Raw genomic sequence first — 17036 nt, 5'->3', positions numbered from 1 at the left:
GATTGAAACCTTGTGACCATTTTGATACGATTTGAATCCACTACACTGAATAGCTGAAAAATAGTTGACACATTTTGGCATATTATTTTAGCACCATACAACAGCAGTAGCATTACAACAAGCATGCTTAAAACACATTTGTAAAGTTGGGTTTATTTTCATTTTTAGACTCCTCGTACACACACACACACACACATATATCTGTCTGGTTGCACTGGGCTCAGCTGGGACCTGAGTAGAGGGTCAACAGGCCCGGTGTAGCAGGTAGGATCAGCTGGCGTCAACCCGCAACTCTTCCCCTCCCTCCCCGAGCGGGAACCAGTCAGGAAACCGCGGGGTCACTTACAGGTGACTTACCCCATAGTCATCCACAGCTGGGGCACAGCCACTATCCCGTGTGAGCGAGCGCGATGCGTGGTTAGTGGCCAGCCATCGCTTTTCATCACGTCACATCACATCTAGTCCCCTCTTCCATCGCCGTCCTTCATCCACTATTCACTCTGGCCTTACTTCCCCTCATCCGCCACACTTTTATGTAGTCGGTAATCTGTCAGCAACATTATTGGGGATTCCCTGGAATCATTTTAGAAGGGGGGAGTACCTACTTAAGGGCACGCACACACGCACACACAAATACCCAGCTCACCGCAGGGAATGAAAACTGTAATATGAACTCACCCTTGGTCTGAATGAAAGCCCATTACAATTCATTTTCACCACAGCGGCCGGCGTAGTGGCTTCTTCTGTGGGATGTTTTTGCTCAACTTGTATTAACCACCGTCACTGAGACTGTAGAGACTTTTTTTCTCGGGGATGTAGTAGTTCACAGGAAAGTCAGCGCACGTGTAAAGCTGTAATATTTCCACCTCCACGACCTCATAGAAGCACTGGAAATATGTTGAGTTTCTTTTTCAGCCAAACAGTCACATTTCCGCCATGCTAAACGGTTGGCTACTTTATTATGACATAATATGCACTGAGAAAATATTTATGCTTGCTTGCGCTTACATTTAAATTTGCCACCTGCTGCATGTCAGCTCTCATCAAATGCTTGGGTGAGCTTCATAAATGCTCACTGTAAGCCCTTTTCTTCTCTTGCAGGATCTGTCTGGCTCCATTGACGACCTACCCACCGGGACCGAGGCCGGCCTGGGCTCCACTGTCAGCGCCGGCGGCTCCTCCAGCAGCAGCAGCAGTAGCCAAGGGGAGCAGGGAGGCGCTGGGAACCAGGGACAGTCCCCCTTCTCCCCTCACGCCTCCCCGCACCTCCCCAGCCAGAGAAGCGGGCACTCTCCCTCCCCCGTGGGCTCCCCCGCGGGCTCCACTCAGTCGCAGCAGTCCCGATCGGGCTCTGGACCCATCTCTCCTGCCAGCGGACCCTCTGCCAACGCCAGCACACCAGGTAGACTCTCCATCAAAGCCACTGAAAATATGTGCACATCTTTAGAATCTGATTTTATCTTGGAGAGAGGTGCATGATAATTGCATTAGTTTAATCACCACAAACAAACTATATCTGACAAGGTTTGCCATTGAAACCAGACACTGCGCTGCACTTTACATCATGTACTGGCGTGTTGGTGTCCCAGGGAAATTTGCAAAATTGCTTTGCAGCTTAAAGGGAAATTGCTTTGTTCCACCTAACAAGTGTCTGCCGTTGGAAAGCAAATTACAAAACAGTCAAAACACACCCCAGTCAATAAAGTCCCATCAGGTGTATTGGGTTTGACAGCTGCCGTGACGTCACCGATCGGGGCGCCGCCTGCGACGCGGCAGATGTTACTCAGTGTGTCTGTTTACAAATGATACTAATTTAAGGCAGCGCCTTTAGTACGCTTGCGTCTGTCCTCACACCTACATTACTGCTTGACCTTTACATTTATATTTCTGTTATGTTTTTTAGTTTTTTGTTTTTTTAGATACGTGCATTTAAAGAGTACTTTAAAAAGGTCATGTTGAAAACTGACCCAGACGGAGACTGCAGTGCATGTTTCTACTAATAACACCGTGGCAGCGTTGAGGTATAGTGTGTTTGGCATCGCAGCAGAAGATTGGAAGGATTAAGGTTTTTGCGTCACACCTTTCTAAAACTAAACAGCAGCGTCAGACCTGGAGGGAAAAAAAAAATCGCAGCGTCTTAATTTATCGCGATTACCCATAATATTGTTAAGCATTACGTGCACAGGGTTTTTAAACCAGTCCAGATGACGTGTAGCATAAAGGTGGCAACGTGTTTCATAGCTCTGACTTAACATATAATCCATCCAGATCAATTTTCATTCGGCCAGTTTGGATAGAGGATGAAGCTGAGAGCACGCTGGAGCTGAAGACCAAATAATTCCAATCCTTCATGTCGGGACCTTTCTGGTCCATTTCAAATCATAATTCAGGCCGCCGAAGAATATTACAGCATAGCACAAAGCTCTTCAAGGAATGCGTCTCATTCATTCTCTTCACACAGTTTTTTGTACATGCATAGTAGCGATTTGTTAAGTCTTTGATCACAGCATTGTAGGAACGCATCCCCACATCGCAGCGGAATTTTAATGAAGTCCATCTTCCCACCACTTGTGGATGGCACCGACATTTATGTCCAGACAACATTTCCTCTCCGCTCCTAATGAATTGAGAGTGACTGGTAGTCGAGGGCCTCGCATCTGATTTCTGGCCCTATCTAAGATATGGCAGGCCAAACAAGACGCCAACAGGATTATCAGACAATGCACGGTGTGTCTGTCTGTCTCCTGAGGCCATAGCGGAGCACATAACCATTTAGATAAACACTGAGCAGTGGAAACGAGTGAGGACTTGATTTCCCTCAAACCGGCTTGCGAATGTGTGCGTGTGGCCTCCCCCGTCATCCTGCCACCTCTCTCCCCGACTGAGCGGCTGACCGGCGCATCAGCGTGTCTCAGGCCTGTCAGTCACTGTGACGAGGCGGGGCAAAATGTCTTGAGTGAGATCCTAACACCAGCTCCTCCTCCTCCGCCTCTCCTCCTCGCCGCCGCTTACCGGAGTGATTGACGCTAATGAAAAACTGGGACAGTGGTTTTCCAGGCGCCCGCGCCAAGAGTCATGACGAGAATCCGGAATGAGGCGGCGAAGATGGGAAGCGAAACCGATCGCTGGGACGTGATTAATAAGAAAATATTTAAAAATATTCCCCCATGCCAAATAAATGGTGATAAGGCGTGGAGCAGTGAGTAACATCTGGCATGTTTTAGCGGCTGTACTACAATCAGTTTGAATTAGATCAAGGAGCAGGCAGCCTAAGAGAGACACAGGAGAACTAATGTGGTTAGCACACATGTGATTACTAACGCTCCGGGTTTCTAACACTTCATCACAAGTTAGGACACTTTGGTTAATGTTGTCGTTTTAGTTCGGCACAAGTCAGCGAGGGGAGAAGGGAGGTAGCAAGCAGTACCACGTATCTGCAGACAATAATATTCTTTATCATTCAAATCAATTGTGTCCTCTAAGGCAGATAAATGACTTGTAAGCTTAGTGCGAAAATGGATCTGCAGTAGTTTCACTCGAAAAATAGTCAAAACACAACATGTCATGTGGCTCTACTGCATTCTGGTCCAACAAGGCTGACGTCAGTATCTGTTGTGTGCAGTGACGTTTCAAAAAGTCAAATAACAGAGACAGTTTAGAGGTTAAGATGTATAAGGGGATGAATGTAGGCAGAGCAGTGCGTGCATATGCATGTGTTTGTGTGCCGGTGGAGTGATGCGTCATGTCACATGGATGAGCGGAGACGTTACCCTTGACAGCGGTCAGAGGAAAGCAATTTCATTATGTCATCCTCCCACCTGGATGTCAAACCCTCACCTAAAAAATAAATAAATAAATAAATAAATAAACGAAATGGAAGGTAAAGCATATATGCTGTAACATCACGTTGGAACACGTATAGCTATAAAAACTTTATTTCATGGTTTGACACTTCCACATATATTGTTGTCCGTATAAATCACTTCTGTATACATGCTCGGTTGCATGAGTGGCAGTGTCGTGTGTGAAAGAGAGCGAGAGAGACGGGTGTAGAAAGAGGGTGAGACTGACAGATTGCCGGCCTATCATACACCCATACACTTGCACAAATCTATCTTGTCGGAGCTCTGCGGCACGCCTGTGATTCCCCGGTCCCCTCGCTTCTCCTCTCCTTTCTCCTCCCTCGCTCTCTCCCTCCCTCTCTTTCTCTGTCTCTCCATGAAGCAAATCCAATACACTGTAACATTATCCGGGCCTCGCCTTGCTATTTGGATTCTCTCCCGGAGCCAAAAAGGCACACACAGGGCCAAATTGATTTTCCTGTTGCGCTAGATTTGTGACAGTCGAGCAGAAATCACATTGCTCAACCGCCAACCTCTCCCCCCTCCTCTTCCTCCACCTCGTACGCACACACACACACACACACACACAAACACACACCTCGTTCCTCCCTGTGACTCTGAAGCAATTCAGAGCATCCTCGGAATATTTTTCTCCTTCCGTGAGACATCGGGGACGAGGCAGGCAGACATTTGTCTCTCATCCGGATGGATGGCGGAATGGGAGCGCCGACTCTAAAGCTTCCATCACTGACTATGAGCTACAGGAGAGAGAGAGAGACAGAGAGAGAGGCAAGGTCATCCAGTCAAAGAGCAGAGAGTTCACAAAACAGCCTCTGAGTTAATTTCATCCCAGCAGCTGCACGTAAAAAAAAAAAAGAAGAATCCTGATTTGTTTATGTTTAGCGCTCCAAATGTTCCTGGATGTTTCTAGGCGTAGATAACAGTGTTTGCTGTTCGGTTCGAGTGTGTACACGGGCTGCTTTGACAAGTTGTCTCCGCGTTGACAGCCTGTCAGTGTGGCGTCACTTCCCGTCAGCCTTTCCTGTCGCGTTCCCCCCCAAAAAATGATTGGGAGACATATCCATTACCGGGCTGAACCTGATAGGTAATACACCGAGCTTCGCACGAACGCGGCGCGGAAACTCGCTTGTCGTCGGCTCGGATCACTTCTGCTGATAATATGGAGACGGCGGGGCTGTTTTAAGGGAGAAAACCCTCAACACGTTACAGCACTGGCAAAATTCACGACGAGAGAATATGCGAGGGAATTTAACAGCAAACTATTTTACTGTAGGAAAAGCACAAGTGTATTAATTAAGTGTCCCAGTCCCACAAAGTCAAAACCTCTCTTAAGTGCCGCTATTGTTGAAACTCTTACAACTCTAAATGTCTTCTGACTCTATTCAGATGTAGAAGTATTAGAAGTTACCTGAAGAGCAGGCTGTTATGACTGAAGGTCTCATATTAGGTTACTGTGCGGAGAAGATTAAAGAAGGGGATAGTGCAGTATGTTATTAAACCGTTTTTGTTAAAACAATTGACCGTTTTCACCTCTTAAACAACAAGTCGGCTTCTAACTTTATGCCTTCATATCACCATGGCGATCCGTGTGTATCTTTCAGGCCGATTGCCTTGACTGATGCGGAGTAAACTGGACTGAGACTGGATTTATTCTCAGATCTACGTGTTGGTTGGTGGTACTCTCCTCTCTCTGTCTCGCTGTGTGTGCGCGCGCCTCTGTTTGCACATTTGTGTCTGTGTGCCTGGCCGCCTTTGAAGGCCAAACTGCGATATTTTTCCACATTGTGCAGCTACTAATTGACACAGAGCACATCCAAACTCCTCCATGGCCCAGCTCGCTCTGTCTGCTGCAGAAGATCACAAACACTCCTTTCTCTTCCTTCTGTTTATTCTCGCTCCCGTTCTCTTTCCACCGAGGTCCTCTGAGGTCCAGTTAACAGTGGCTGCCTGCTCTCCCCTCCTCCTCCTCCTCCCCTCTTCTCCCTCTTCCAGCTCTCTTCGCCCCTCCAAGTTTTTATTTTCTTCTAAAGAGGTGATTGGAGCTTGCGGGTGAGCGCTCAGGAGAGTTTAAGCTGTTTATCTGCGCTCCGCTTCAAGAGCTTCCGGGGCCTGAAAAAGGACAGAGAGGTCAGAGCAAGTAGAGGAGCGAGAGAGAGGGGATGGAGGGATAGATAGAGAGTGGAAGAGAAGGCCAGACCTGTCCAGTTGGTTAGCTCAAGGGGTCCTTCCCTACGAATCTCCTCCAAACCACTCTTGTCCTTTACATCTTCCCCAAGCCTAGCCTGTGGTTTGCATTCAGTTTTTATTTTAAAAAATCAAAAAAAAATCTATCTCTAATTATGGTAATGAGAAAAAAAAAACTTTGCAGTGGTGCTGCTCTTCTTCCACATTGGGGTCAAAGGTTAAGCATAGATGCCTGGAAGGAGGCAGGATGGCGACTTACAGCAAAATCCGGCTTGCATGCAAAGATGTGGCCATTTTGGAAAACAATACGAGTAAACAGCAGAGGAAACTAATTTTGAAGCTGCAAAATATCGGCCCAGAAAAGATGCCGCGGGGATGTTCAGCCGAAACCTGAATTTATTCTCCGCTTGTGGTGAAAGTTAATGCAAGAAAGCGGCGGTAGGAGGTGGGGGTGAACCTTCATGCGCGTGTGTTTTGCAGTGTGGGGAGCTGGGCAAGTTTTCTTGTCACACCACTCCCTAAGAGGCTGCGTGGTGGGAACACCGCCTCTGGCTGTCCCTGTCCCCTCTCCCTTTCTCTCATTATTTTTATCGTGCTCGCTTTCTCTTATGTTTCCTCTTGTGTCTCACGTTCCCTCGTCCCCACCCTTTCCTCCCCATCTCTGTTTGTCTCGGCTTTCTTTGCTCAGAGCGTTGCTGTGGTACGGGCCTCCCACCGAGGAACAAGGCAGAATTTTCCATCCACATTTCTGCCTCTGTTCCTCCCTCTCATTTCTCCACAGCTCTCCTCCAGCACTTTTTCTCTGCTTCTGTCTTCCTTTTTTTTTTATTTTATCCCAACCACACATCAACCCCACCACCACCACCACCATCATCCGCCCAACACATTTTCCCCCCTTTCCTACATTCTCTGACTCGCTTCCTCCTGATGGCTGTTCGAAGTGAAACGGCAAAATGCCCTCCCCGCAGGCATTGTATTCATAAAGCACACCGTAGGCCTAAACAGAGAGAAGGTGGAGAAAAGGAAAAAAAAAAAACGTCTCCTGCTTGCTGCGTTAGCCATTTAGAGAAATCCCATTCTAACTCCGTCCGACTGGAAAACCCTAACCGGAGCACAGTGTGCAATTACGTTCCCTCCCCAACACCTATTTTCTTGTATTCTCTCACTCATCGCTCTCTCTCCCCCGCATCCTGCCTGCTGTTTTTTAGCTTAAGCTGCAGTTTTGCCTTACTTACAGTTGCTACTCAGCGCTGGAAGTAATGAGGATCTTGGGAGAGCGCTTGTTTTGCGAGCCACTGCAGGCCCGTGTTCATCCCCTACAGGGAGAGTTAACTGGCATTAGCCCCCGGCTTGGAGAGGCATTGACTCGCACCCATTGAGATCTAAACCACCGTTATTGGAGCCCGCTGTTTATCTGCCTCTTTCCCCTAAAGACACAGCAAATGGGGGATATTACCTTGGCGTGTGTGTGTAGGGTGTGTGTGTGTTGCTGGGTGGTGCAGGTGTGTGTGCATTTATAGCCTAAGGGCTGTATTAAGAGATGGTGCTGAAGCAGCCTTTTCTCTGTATTCTATGCCAGTCTATTAGTGCTCACCAGAGTTACCTCACTTTAGCAAGAATGGGCCTCGCTGCTCTGTCTGTCTGGATCCGCGAGTGTGTAAACGTGTGTGTGTGTGTGCGCGGGCAAGCCGAGACACCGCCTCGCATCTTTGTGTATTCGCGCATCTGCCCACCTTTGCGAGCGTGCACACACACGTCTGCCGCTAATGCGCACCCTCACCTCTCTTTCATCGGCAATTAATGAAAGTCTTTTCATTGAAACTCCGGTTGACTTTTCTTCATCAACATTACACACACGCACACGGGCACCTACGTATACACAGTCGCTCCGAAGCTTAATATTTCCAGGGCCCTGAAACAAAACAGAAATATGGCCACGAGTGCTCTCCCTCAGCTTTGAACTTCTCCAGCATTTGCGTTTGAAACCCTGATGAAAAAAAAAAGAAAGCTTCAAAGACCACACTCCCTCTCTTCAAAGCAGACTCAGGGTTGCCTCGACAGTCCTTGTGGAAGACAAATTTAAAATGTGTATTGGGTTTTTAGCGAGGAGCATTATCTCCAAAAATGCAATGAACTCCCATTACTTTTGGCCCTGTTGCCTTGTATCATGAAGAAAGAGTAGAAAATGGATGTGTTTGCTAAGTGGCTTTTTACAAAGGCGAAATTACAGTTATTCGACTCCTCAGCTGCATTCCAAAGAGCAACTCCATCCTCGTCGTTCTTCTGTCTCGCTCCTGGCCGTCGCGCGGCGGGTCCGGCCTTTCTAAACCTCCATCAAACGCGACCAGCGTCAGATCTGTGAAGCGCGGCGGGTCAGTGTTAAGGACAAACATTTGCACAGGTGCGCTCAGATCTCTCATGAATGAGCTGCGTTTGAAGACAGAAATCACAGATTATCCCGGTGTTACTTTTAATCTCTCGGAAGAAAAACATCCAGTAAGAAGGCACAATTTAATTGCAGTGGATGAGAAATAAAAGCACCTTGCATCTCTGAAACTGCTCCCATTGTCAGACAGTGAATATGTATGTCTTTTTTTTTTTGTACTTGTTTACACGTACGTGCGCAGCTGGCCATTTGTAAAGGTGTAAATTGCAGACGGTGGATAAAGATGCGCTGTGAGAGAGTGTCACAACATGATATAGCCACACCACTGATTATTATATGTGTTAATTGTTACAGTGCACTATTGGAGCACTGCTATTATAAGAAACAAAAAGATCTAAATATCTGAACACTATCCCTGTTACATCTAAGGTACTCACAGAAATACTTCAAATTAGAAAAGGAAAGGAGAAAACTTCACATTTTTATTCACAAAAATCCACCCGCTCTCAAAACAATACAAAAGCTACACCGGCACACGTGTACCTGAGAAGTCACGTACCGCGCACACCGTTGTTACAGCCAGATAGACTGGATCAAAGATGAGGACGACCTGAATGCCAGAAACATTTGCATACCATTTATTTGTTTTACATTCTCATTCAAAGCCAGCAGAGACTTTTTGTTCTGTGGACAAGGTGGAGAGGTATACAGTCGGCTCCTGCTGACATTTAGCTCTCTCCTCTCTCTCCTCCCTCTCTCTCAGCGGCAACATGGAGAAGAACGGCACGTCAAAGATTTATCATATGAATTATTAATGGTGTGGATTAAAAGTGCCGGGACTCACCGTGGAGCCTGTTTGTTTTATTTGGACGTAATTATTTAATGGCACCTTGTTAAAAATGATAGTGAGGGGAGAGAGAGAGAGAGAGAAAGGCATGAGAGGAAGAGAAGAGGAGAAAAATGCGAGAAGAGACTTTGTTTGGACAGTAATTGGGAGTGAAATAATTACAAAGAGCACAAAGTTTACTCGTTCATTAGAGGGAAAGAAGGAAGGAGGGTTGAGGCCTTGTTGTACTCAACTGTAGAACTTTCTCTGTTTCTAGTCTTTCTTCTTTTTCCCTCTTGGTACACACACACACACACACACACTGTCTTTGCCTTAATTTCATCCGTGGTGACAGTTTGCATGGGTATGTGGAGCGTGTAGTGGAGCATGGAGGGCACTGTTTCCTACTCCTACCTTCACAGTGGCACACACGCACTCACTCATGCTTCTTTGTGAGGACCGTCCACTGGCATAATGCATCCCTAACCATCTCAGCCCTAACCAAACCTAATTGTAACCTAAAACCAAGCCTCGACAGGGTTTTCACCCACAACAACTTGTGGGGCCCCACAACATCAGTGTTCCATGAAAAACTGGACCCCACAACTTAGTAAAATCAAGACCGCACGCACAAACACACAGCACGGGCTGCCCGCCACTACTGCGCCGCCGTCCAAACAAACAGAGTCTGACAGCAAAGCTGGTGCCCGGCATGCATCCCTGCACACACACTCACAAAGGCGGCCACACAAAGCCGAGCCTTTATCGTAGGGTCATAGTTTAAGGGTTCAGTAAACTCCTGCTAGCATCCTTCATCCTCACTACCCACCCATCTAAACCTGGGCTGCAGATAAATACGTCCCTCTGGCAAGAAGTGGCCAGCGCACTTTGCTTCTACTGCCAGACACATCATACATGAGAAGAACAATGGAACGCTAACATGCACGCTGAAATGAAACACACAAGAGTCCGCATGCAGATTGCATTATTCCTACGGTTGCAAACACACACATACACACACACTCGTACGTTTCCATTATTTCCAGCTACTTTCTCCTGCTTATACTACCTCTGCTCCTAGCACTACATTTTACTCCACTACATCCTGTTTTGACAGATGCAGCATAATTACTGGATACTTTGCAGCTTTAGATTGTACATAAAACATCTTATTTAATATAAATTAAACTACCAGCACTATATGCAACATTAAATTCCTCCTTACATTTTAATGCACTTAGAAATGGGTCATTGCACATAATAACATGTTTTACTTTAGGCACTTTTAAATGGATTTGTTGTAGAGTATGTCTGCATGTTGGTACTTTTACTCACATATGGCACGGAGCTAGTATTTCTACTTTTATCTCAGAGTTGCCTCAGCGTTTGGATGCTGATATTTCCCTTTAGAGGGAAATGTACTTTTTATTCTGTTGTATTTAATGGCTAGATACTTTGCAGATTTAAATTGTGCTTAAAAACCCGTGATCCTTTTCAAACATAGATTAATCTGACAGCACTGTATGCAACATTTGAAACCCTCCTCACATGTTAATGCACTTTGAGAGTAATCCAATAATGTAATATCATAATAAAGACACATAAATGGGTCATTGCACTTCATTTTTAACAGTTTTTAATGGAAAGGTCTGATTTATAATGGAGTATATCTACATGCTGCTACTTACTTACATACAGTATGCACATAAAGGCACGTAGCCAGTATTACCAGTGTTATCTCAGAGTTCCTGCAACACGGTGACAGACTCACTAATCGAATATTCTCTCTTTGAAGCAGCGCTGCTGGATCTGTTCATGTGTGAGGCAACGTGTCTGTGGGTCTGCGTGAATGTTTCAGCGCACATCCCATGCGCCTTTGTGTTCCTGAGTGTGTTTATTCACACTTGTTTGTGCGATCACTTTTACGTCTGCGTGTGCTCCGTGTGTGCGTGCTCGTGTGTGAGTAGGCGGCGGGTGGACGGGAACGTTGTTTATGCATTTTTATGCAAAGCAATTATGTTGACTTAATTGGGTTTGTTTATGTGGAGAGTGTGTCACCTCCAGTCATGTATTACTGCTGCCGTGGACAGACACATCACACACACATGTATGTGCGCGCACTTCTTGAAAAACAGCACACGTTCTGTTGAGTTATTGAATAATGTGAAGTGTTTCCTCTTTAATAAGGGGTTTATATTCAGTGTGAGTTTTAAGGACACTGTAGCAACAAAATTGTGTTAACACAGCACTCTAACTGTACTTCCTAATGTATCGTCTTGAGCAAACAGTTACTTTTAGCATGTATTCCTGTGTCTACTGAGTCAAACCATTTACTGCAACTGGAAAAAATATGCACTGACAATCAGCACTGAACACATTTCCCTTATGCGTGGGCTTGTTGGATGTCACTTAAATTATATTTAAGCACCGAATTGTCCACCTCAATCACACAAATGTAAGAGCAGTACAGTTTGAAAAAACAAACAAACAGAATCAAAGCAGTTATCCCCTCGCCTTTCCCTCTCATCACTGTCTCCAGTCTGAATCCAAAGATAAAAGGTTAATTTGCCATCTCTCTCCTTCCTCTAGGCCAAATCAATCCACCGTAGTCTCTGTCTGCCATTGTCCTAATCAGACCCTCAAATCACTATTGGATTTCAATGGAACAGGCGCAGCCCAAAGACCTGCACAACCACCTAATCAATGATCCTCAAATGGCTCTGGTCTTCTATAGGGGATCGCTCTGGTTTTAATGCTTACACAAGGAACTGGCGCAGAGTCCGATGACTTGATATGTCCTCTGGAAGTGCATTTGTCATTTAGCTAATAGTGAGTCACAAACAACTTCATGTATTGCGCTGATCTTCCTGTGTGTCTGTAAAGGCTGAAACCCCTCCACCCGATCAATCAGTGCTCAAGAAACAACACACACACAACAAAAAAATAAATCAAAAAGTTTCATACTGATTCCTTATTGTTTTTCTTTCATCAGTCAAATGCCAAAAAACTTTTTGAACCAGGTAACTTTTGTGCCATTGAAAGAAGTGCAGAGAGAAAAACAAAAGTGGTCCTTCGGGGCTTAATTGTCACATCAGTTTGTGCAATTTTCTTTCATTTTCAGGCAAAGCTGATGGAAAAGCAAATATGAATCCATTCTGTGTTGACCTCACTTTCTATCAAAGAAGAGAATTCAATTCATGCAAAACCGTTTCTTTTATTGTGACAGCTTTTGTTGCAAAGATGCGACCGCGCCATTGTAACCCTTAAATGTGCTGGTGCCACATGGATGCCTCGAGCCTCATGCCTTCTTGTTTTTCTTCAGGTTCAAACATGGCCCCGCAGAGCTCTGGAAACGGACCAGATGGAGCCCACCCGCCTATCACGCGCTCACCTATGGCTCAGGACAGAGGTATGACTATGCGTCCATGTGCAAAAAGGTCACTGACATTTTTTTGTTATTTATAGTTGAATGGTATGGAGCGGGGGGAAACTGTGGAGTCAGTGTGGTCCATGCCCAGACATAGCTTCACTGAGTCACTTGTGTTTACTGGGACTGTGGCAGAAGACAGAAGGAGCCGGATGAATTCTGAGGTTTATAAGAAAATACAGTATTGTCTGCTCAGATTCAGCCAAATGAAGCAAAGATGATTGGACGGTGCTTCCCAGTCCAGATGAGCAATGACCCAAAACATACTGTGACAGCAACCCAGGAGCCTTTGATGTTAAAGAAGTGGAATATTCCGCAGTGGCTGAGTCACTCACCAGATTTCAACCCAGCTGAGCTGCACAAACAACAACTGACAAAAGCAGCAGTTGAGGCCTAGCAAACAATCACAAAGGAGGAAACCCATTTTGTGGTGATGCCCATGAGTTGCGGAGTTAAGACAGCTGTGGTCTGCAAAGGATCCTAAACATAGTATTTAAGATGAACACTTTACAGAGATTACACATGTCCTTAGAAGGCCCAGTAAAGAGACTGTAGTCTGTGTGGAGTTTGTTTCCATGAAAATTCACATTGTACATCACGCTCAAGCTTGCAAATTGTCCAATACGAAAACAGTTTGTTTCTTTGCATTCCACTCCAGCAAGGGGTGCGTGGAGATTAGAGACCATAACAAAGAGAAGACTGAAAAGGCCTAGCTCGGAGAATAACAGTGGCTGTAATGAAAGATTTTCTCAGGGAATATGAGGACTTGGAGGCGTTAGTGTTAGGGATGTAAACAAGCCATTTGACTTCGCTGGCTTAATGAAAGGAGTTCCTCCAGCGAGTATACCACCACTTTAAACCAGTGTGCCAGTGCATGTGTTTGAAACTAACCTTTTAAAATCATACCGTTGATGAGTTGTTGTAATAAGCGGGAGCACGAGTAGAATTAGACCTGAGCATTGTCTTCTTTTTGCAGACTTCATGGTCGTGGGAAAATGGTGGTTTGGCTAAAAATGTAACAGTAAACATTCACCAGCTTTGTTCAAGTCAGAGTGTGTGTTCTTTTGTGAGAGCCACTTCAGCTTTGGCCGCAACTGGCTGCCAAAGGCTTGTTACGTGAATGCTAACCCGCATGCCACGTGCTCTCGCCAAACTGGAAAACGGTCCCTGCTGCAATCACGACCACTTCTCGAGTATTACTGAAAACAGCAGAGTTGCTCATTTGAAAAGAAAAAAAAAATCTGCATCTGCACAGCATCGCAAAAACAAGACAAAAAAAAAACAAAAAAACAACAACCCAGAAGGACTAGGATGTAACCTTAGTGGAACGACTGTGATGCTCGCTCTCTATCACCCACCAAAGAGCAGTTAACATCACAGGGAGACAGAGGGAGTGGATAGATGAAGACGGAAGGAGCGAGCGAGGCACTGTAAAAGGTTATTTCCCAACATGATGAAATCAAGTCGGAGATTTAATGCTGCTCTCTAATGCCTGTAAACCTCGAGCTCTCCCCAGCCCAGTCCAGGAAAACACAGCCCGGTTAACAGGGTTGGCTGTTGTTTTTGTTGTTTTCCTAGCTAGGATTAACCCCCTCCTCCTCCTCCTCCTCCTCCTCCTCTTCCTCTTCCTCTACATACACGCCCCACTTTGCTCGAGTGGCTGCCTCCCTAAGAGCCTCTCTCCACTCTTCATTTCCATAAATCCGCTGAATGTCCCTTTTTTTTCCCCCCACTTTTCTCTCGCGCGCTTTGCCGCCTGCTTGTTGTTGTCCGGCTGAGAGCTTCATTCGCTTTGCCAGAAAGAGAGAAAGGTTTGTGTGTGTGTGCGGCTGTGTGTGTGTGTGGAGAGAGGGAACGAAGCAGGGAGAGAGAAAAATCCTTGAATGTGTTATTTGCTTTTAGCACTGTCTGCACAATGTTCCTCTCCCCATCCATTTTCCAGGCAATTTAAAGTGCGGTATTACACACTGTATTTTTTTCTCCTCCTCTCCCAGAATCCCCTTACCCTAATGGAAGCAAAACATTACAATAATGTCCTCGCTCCTTAAACCCAGCACTCGCAGCCTAAGCACTTTCAGGCCCCAATCGCTCTTTCACTCCGTTGCACTGTCTTTCCCTCCCACACACACTTTCTCTCTCACTGCCTCTCTCTCTCTCTCTCCGTCTTGGCCTTTTGCCGCACGCACAGACGTGCACGCAAACAGACACACGCGCAGTGTTTATTCCTCTCTTTTCCTCTGTTAGATCCCCCTCTCGCTCAGAAACACAAATATGTACACATTATTTATATCTCCCTCCTCTTTCCTCACGTTTTGTCGTCCTCTCTTAGCAGAAGCAAGGAATTAAACAAGTGTCAGCGTGCGCTTTCCATCTGAAACCCCAAACTCACTAAAGAGTCGGCCTCGTTCAACAAGGCGGATGGCTATCAAAGTTTACAGTCAAGCGGACCCAATCCATTTCCACCTAATCTGCAATAGTGAATCCACCGCCTGAACACACACACATTCCCACACCCGCCTAACCTCTCTTTTCCCTCAATGGCTGCCCAGCGACCTTTCCCCATTCATGGTAGATTGGGAGACCTTTCTGTGGGTTTAAAAAAAAAAAAACAACGAACGGCACGGCTTGAAAGCGCAAAGCCCGGGCGAGGATCGCTGCAAATGTCAATTTGAATGGTGCAGCCGAGGTTTGGGCCTGAGAGGCTTTGACACATCTATTGACAGAACGGCTTAGAATAACATAGTAGCCGTGGTCAAATCGCTGGCTATTCTGTGGAGAGTGGAGCTCACGGTTGTTGTTTTTTTTATTTTTTTTGAAGCATGAGCATACCCACGCTTTAATATGTACACACAGCTTTTGCAGCTACATGCTGTACGTCTTTGAGGCCAGGTATGCTCTTGACCTGTGTTTTTTTTCCACACACCAAAAATCACTTACTGTTCTGTGTGTGTTTATTTGGGCTGAGGGCTCTTTTTACTTGCACAGTATCTCTGAGTAACAGAAGCCCATGCAGTGGTACAAGATTAAGGCTTCTATCTCTTTATAGGAGGGAATTTGATAGATCCTGATTTGTGGAGCTAGAAAACAACTGCCCCTGCTCGGCCCGTCAGTCAACATTTGAGTCCAGCGAGCAGATGTATCCAATAGTGGACAACTTTCTTGGTTTTAGATTTATTTTTCATGTCTATTTGTGTATTTCAGGGTTCATGTCCAACATGCAGAGAAACCAGGCCGGCTCCCAGTTTGCCTCTCCACAGTCCGGACCTCCTATGTCCCCCCACCCATCACCTGGTGGGCCTTTGTATGCTGGTATGGGTCCGTACTCCCAGAGTGGGCCAACAGGCGCCTATGGACCTCAAGGACCCCAGTATGGACACCAAGGTCGGAACCTAAATGTGCATTAGGACAGGCATCTCTTCAATGTGTATTTAAGGGTGCTTTCACAGTTGTATGTTGTAATGTGATCTAATGTTGCATTTAACTTTAGTTTAGATTAGGTTTAAAGGGCAATTGAGACAAAACAATCAAGATAAAACTCGCCTAGAGGCTGGATGTGATGTGGTGACTACCTCACCACCTCGCTAACATGCCGCTAAATGCAAACATGCCAATATGCAAGAAATATGATAGCTCTGTCAGAATACTTCGAGCTGTTTTACTCTCCCTGGTCAGGATTATACATGGCTTCATTCAGTGAAATGAATAATAAGCATGTGATTTTCCCTGCACAATTTTTTGCGCAATTTAAATGCACTCATGATCAGGCCACACCACTTTATTATGTATTTCCATCACATATAATACTGTATTTTCAATAATATTCATATATTGCATTGTGATTTGAAGTAACACGTTTGTTTTTGGACTGTTTCGAGGTGAGAAATTACACATTTATGCACAGTATGGTGTTTTTCAGCCATGCCTCTTAATTACACAAACACATTATGTAAAACAGCATGTAGGGTGTCAGTGCTAGTATAATATAGTTTCACATTAAGATCATAATTCCGCTAATTTCCACAAAAAAATTAGGAGAACGTTTCTACACAAAGTGCCAGATTTAGCTGTATATTACTGTTGAGATGAAGTTGAGGCAGAGATCTAGTGAAGACACAAGGGCCGATGTAGGAGTCAGGAGCTTTGTACGTGTAATTTTACCGAAAGCTCAGTCAAAATGTCAGTGGTTCTAATGAGAAGATAAGTTCTTGGAGCATCGTTGAGCATGTAACTCCCAGGCCACAGTTTAAGGAACAGTATTCAAAATCAAAAGCGAGAGAAACTCCTGTCAAGCCTCATAATGGATTATTAATCGTTAAAAAAACCACTAGCAGGCCCATCGCATTTGTGGAG

General features: G+C 45.5%; 1 protein-coding gene across 2 annotated transcripts in view; it reads left to right on the top strand.

Annotated features, from left to right (window-relative positions):
* LOC311505501 (AT-rich interactive domain-containing protein 1B-like) overlaps positions 1-17036 on the top strand; it is a 181624-nt gene that overhangs the window by 131088 nt on the left and 33500 nt on the right. For both annotated transcript variants that reach the window (XM_084569105.1, XM_084569104.1), the window contains exons 5-7: positions 1102-1402; positions 12582-12668; positions 15888-16067. In XM_084569105.1, the coding sequence (XP_084425231.1) occupies positions 1102-1402; positions 12582-12668; positions 15888-16067 (568 nt within the window). The remainder of the gene's footprint in view (positions 1-1101; positions 1403-12581; positions 12669-15887; positions 16068-17036) is intronic.

Source organism: Chelon labrosus (assembly GCF_963514085.1).
Source record: "Chelon labrosus genome assembly, chromosome: 20".
Lineage (NCBI taxonomy): Eukaryota > Metazoa > Chordata > Actinopteri > Mugiliformes > Mugilidae > Chelon > Chelon labrosus.
The sequence above is the reverse complement of the archived record's forward strand: the minus strand, read 5'-3'. Positions and strand labels throughout refer to the sequence as shown.